At 39.9% G+C, this 4,374-nt stretch overlaps 1 protein-coding gene across 1 annotated transcript in view; it reads right to left on the minus strand.

The window, feature by feature from the left end:
- Positions 1 to 2,227: 2,227 nt before the first annotated feature.
- LOC110466120 overlaps positions 2,228 to 4,374 on the minus strand; it is a 3,968-nt gene continuing 1,821 nt past the window's right edge. Inside the window, exon 2 of the mRNA XM_021522450.1 lies at positions 2,228 to 2,322. Within this exon, the coding sequence (XP_021378125.1) occupies positions 2,228 to 2,322 (95 nt within the window). The remainder of the gene's footprint in view (positions 2,323 to 4,374) is intronic.

Raw genomic sequence — 4,374 nt, forward strand, 5'->3', positions numbered from 1 at the left:
TCTGACTTTCAACTAATCAGGGGCCTCCATTGAGTGGCAATGTTAACAGATTTTGAAATAAGTAATATGTCATATAACAGGGTGTAATTAGACAATGCTTTAATTTTCATTCAACTATAAGCTTTTATATACCTAGAAACTATTTTTTAACAATTTATGAAAACTACACCATAGAATATGATAATCTAGCTGTACCATTTCTTGGGATCGCAGGGATCAAATCAACCTCATTCAATTAAGAAATGTTTGTTCTTCCTCATTTATGTTTTGACCAAATTTTGTACAATCCATTCAGGCAATTAGGGGGTATAAGCGTTTTAAAGCAAAATATTAGATAATTTTCCTCTTTGGGGCCCGGCCTTTCTAGCCCCAGGGGTCGAACCAGCGTCATTTGTTTAAGAAATGATTGCCCTACCCTACTGATCCATTAGACTTAGTTTCCCCCTTTGGGGCCCGGCCTTCCGAGCCCCAAGGGTCGAACCAGCCCCATATGTTTAGAAAATGATTGCCCTCCCCTAATGAAGTTTCAGATTAAATTTGGTAAAAATAGACTCTGGGGTTTAGGAGGAGATGTGTTTTAAATCAAATTTAACTAAGTTCCTCTTCAGAGCCTCGCCCCTCTAGCCTCAGGGGTCACACCAACCTCATGTATTTAAGAATCGATTGCTCTCCCCTACTGATCCTTCAGACTTAATTTCCCCCTTTGGTGCCCGGCCTTCCGAGCCCCAAGGGTCGAACCAGCCCCATATGTTTAGAAAATGATTGCCCTCCCCAAATGAAGTTTCAGAGCAAATTTGGTTAACATCGTCTCTGGTGTTAAGGAGCAGATGCGTTTTAAATCAAATTTAGCTAAGTTTCCCTTTAGAGCCCCGCCCCCTGGCCTCAGGGGTCGAACAACCTCCTTTATTTAAGGAAATGATTGCCCTTCCCTACTGATGCTTCGGACTAAAATTGGTTGAAATCCTCTCTGGCGTTTAGCAGGAGATGCGTTTTAAAGCAAATTTAGCTAAGTTCCCATTCAGGGCCCTGTCCCCTGGCCACAGGGATCAAACAAACCCTTATTTATTTAAGAAGTGATTGCCCTTCAATACTGATGCCTCAGTCTAAATTTGGTTGAAATCCTCTTTGGCGTTTAGAAGGAGATAGGTTTTAAAGAATAAGTTGACGACGGACGACAACGGACGAAGGACGACGGACGATGGACGTTGCGCCACGGCATAAGCTCACTATGGTCTTTCGGACGAAGTGAGCTAATAATGTACCTAGTAGCCTACGTTGTCTACCAGACAGACTTCGATCTAGGCTAAGACCTGTAATAACGGGTTTTATTGCCTCTTAAACATCTCAGCGTCGTGAAGTAAAGGACGCTGTATCAATGGTCCATGATGACCGATACACATTTTTTTTCTGGATTGAACACGAAAAAAACCTCTGACTGCCCTTCCCTACCGATGCTTCCGTCCAAATTTGGTTGAAATCTCTTTGGCGTTTAGGAGGAGATAGGTTTTAAAGAAAAAGTTGACGACGGACGCCGAAGGATAAAGGACGACGGACGACGGACGCTGCACGACGGCATAAGCTCACTATGGTCCTTCAGACCAGGTGAGCTAATAATGTACCTAGTATCCTGCGTTGTCTACCAGACAGACTTCGATCTACGCTAAGAACATATTATGCCACTTAAACATCTCAGCGTCATGAAATAAAGGACGCTGTATCAATGGTCCTTGATGACTGATATACATTTTTTTCTGGATTGAACATGAAAAAAATCATGACGTGAACATTCCGAAACATCTGGTTTCACCCGCGTTATACATATAATTTGCTGGCGCCTCATTTCCTTCTGTTGTCTTACTGGAATGAGTTCCGATTTTTACCTCGAGAGTTCATATTATGGATTTTACCTCCTACTTTCGTGAAAACGGGGAATATTAATTTGCTATTCACATTGGCAAATGTCTATTGGCAAATTGATGTGTTTAACATATTTACGCATTACTGACACAACCCGATTCTGATTGGGTTTTTTGGAGTCCGTACAATATCTGCCTTTTAAATTGCTCGATTTCAACCTAATATGTCGTTCCAAATCATACTGGCGAGTGTCAAGCTATTCGACCGCCGATTCAATGTGCGCATATACATTTAGTACACATAATAAATGAGGCTACCCATCTCTGATTAGTTTACTGGTTTCCGTTCAATATTTTGTTTATTGATGAGTTTAATAGCTTCCACAATGCATGTTTCGTATCCCTAGATCAAGTTCCTGTAGATAGCTGGAAAGTTTTGCGGTAACGCTGCTACCGGTACCCAATCCTATTGAACAATAAGTCGACAACAAACCTTAGTAGTTTACAAGTGATAAATTGTTTGTTTGTTTGTTTATGTTTAACGGCCCATCGACGGCTGTGGTCATTTAGGGCCATGGTGATTTATTTATTTATTTTACTTTTTTAACAAACATGTGAATAGCGAAGATAAAATAAGATAAAATGGTTCATTTTAAAAGTATTCGCATTGTATGTGTAGATAATAAAAAAATAAATAAAAGGGAGTTAAAATAATAAAAGAGATAACGAATAGATGATATGGAATATGCGATATATATATAACGTCAAAAATGATAAGGTGGGTTAAAATACATCAGAGTCTATAAAATAGCCCGATGTCTTTCAAATAGTTAAATAATGCCTTCGAATCCACGGAACTGAAAAGTGTTTTCATATCCGGGACTCGGAAGTAGTTATCACGAATGTGTTTAAAATCGGAACATTCTATTAAAAAATGCTCCACTGTAAATGGAGTGTCACATGCGTGGCATGAAGGTATATCTTCTCGTTTTAAAAGGTACGAATGAGTAGGATATGTGTGCCCAGTGCGGAGCCGAGCGAGGACAACTTCCTCTCTACGATCTTTCCGACTGGGAATAGATGTTTTAAGTTTCGGTTGTATCTTAAAAAGTTTGTTGTTGGTCTCCAGAGACCAGCGTTTCTGCCATTCATTTTGAATGGCTGTACGAATAGTAGGTTTAAAATCTGTGTATGGTAGTTTGATATTTGTTTGTTCGAGATTCAATGCATTTTTTGCTTCCCTGTCAGCAAATTCGTTGCCTTTTATTCCGACATGGCTCGGAATCCATAGTAAAGTTATTTTAGACTTTTTTAATATACGAGATATTCGAAGAGCAAGGTTTTGTACGATTGTGTTTTTAGGATCTCGTAACTGTAAACTCTGTAGGACAGATAGAGAGTCTGAACAAATAATTGCCTTTTTAATGCGGTGTTCATCGATATGGTCGAGGGCCAAACCAATGGCGCATGCTTCAGCAGAAAAGATGGAGGCGCCGTCTGGTAGTCGGACTGAAGTGCAAGTATTGGCAGTACAGCAGGCTGCTGCCACTTTCTCACCTTCTTTGGAGCCATCGGTGTAAAGTTGTGTATGAGAAGGGTAATTCGAAATGCATTCCCGAAAGGAGGATTTGTGTTCTTCGGGCATAACACTTGATTTCCCTCGCTCATGTAATGTAAAGTTAAAATCGGGGGTTTGAATGGTCCACGGAGGAACATCAGATATGTTAAATTCAGCTATGTCCGTCAATTTTATGTTGAGTTCTTGCAGGAAATTCAAAATTCGGATACCAAATGTTGGCAGAAGTTTTTGGTTTTGCGTAAATATGTTTTGGTATTTGGGGTTGAATACTTGGTTGAAAGCAGGATTTTTAGGGTTTGATTTTAATTGAGTTGCAAATTGTAATGAAAGTTTTATTCTTCTGTCATAAAGGGATGGTTCATTTGCTTCCACGTACAGGCTTTTTACAGGTGTTGTTCGAAAAGCTCCCAGGGCAAGACGTAGCCCTTGGTTATGGATTGGATCTAGCATCTGAAGGTACGAACTGCGCGCTGACCCGTATACCATAGAACCATAATCCAGTTTTGTTCGAATAAGTGATCTGTATAGGCGCAAAAGCATTTCACGATCCGCTCCCCAATCAGTATGAGAAAGGACTCGTATAATGTTTAACGCCTTGGAACACTTATCCTTCAGATACTTTATATGTGGTATGAAAGAGAGTTTCGAATCAAAAATGAGGCCGAGAAATTTAGTCTGTTCAACAACAGGAATTCTAGTGCCATCGAGTGTTAGATTTGGGTCATTGTGTGCTTTTCGTTTTTGACAGAAATGCATGCACACAGTTTTGGATTTAGAGAATTTGAAGCCGTTTTCGTCTGCCCAATTTTGTAGTTTGTTTAAACTCTGTTGAAGTTGTCGTTCTATCGTGTGCATGTTCTTAGATCTGTAACAGATCAAGAAGTCATCCACAAATAACGACCCTTCTGTTGATTGACCAAGACATTTGACTATATCATT

Source organism: Mizuhopecten yessoensis, unplaced genomic scaffold, assembly GCF_002113885.1.
Source record: "Mizuhopecten yessoensis strain PY_sf001 unplaced genomic scaffold, ASM211388v2 scaffold11117, whole genome shotgun sequence".
Classification (NCBI taxonomy): domain Eukaryota; kingdom Metazoa; phylum Mollusca; class Bivalvia; order Pectinida; family Pectinidae; genus Mizuhopecten; species Mizuhopecten yessoensis.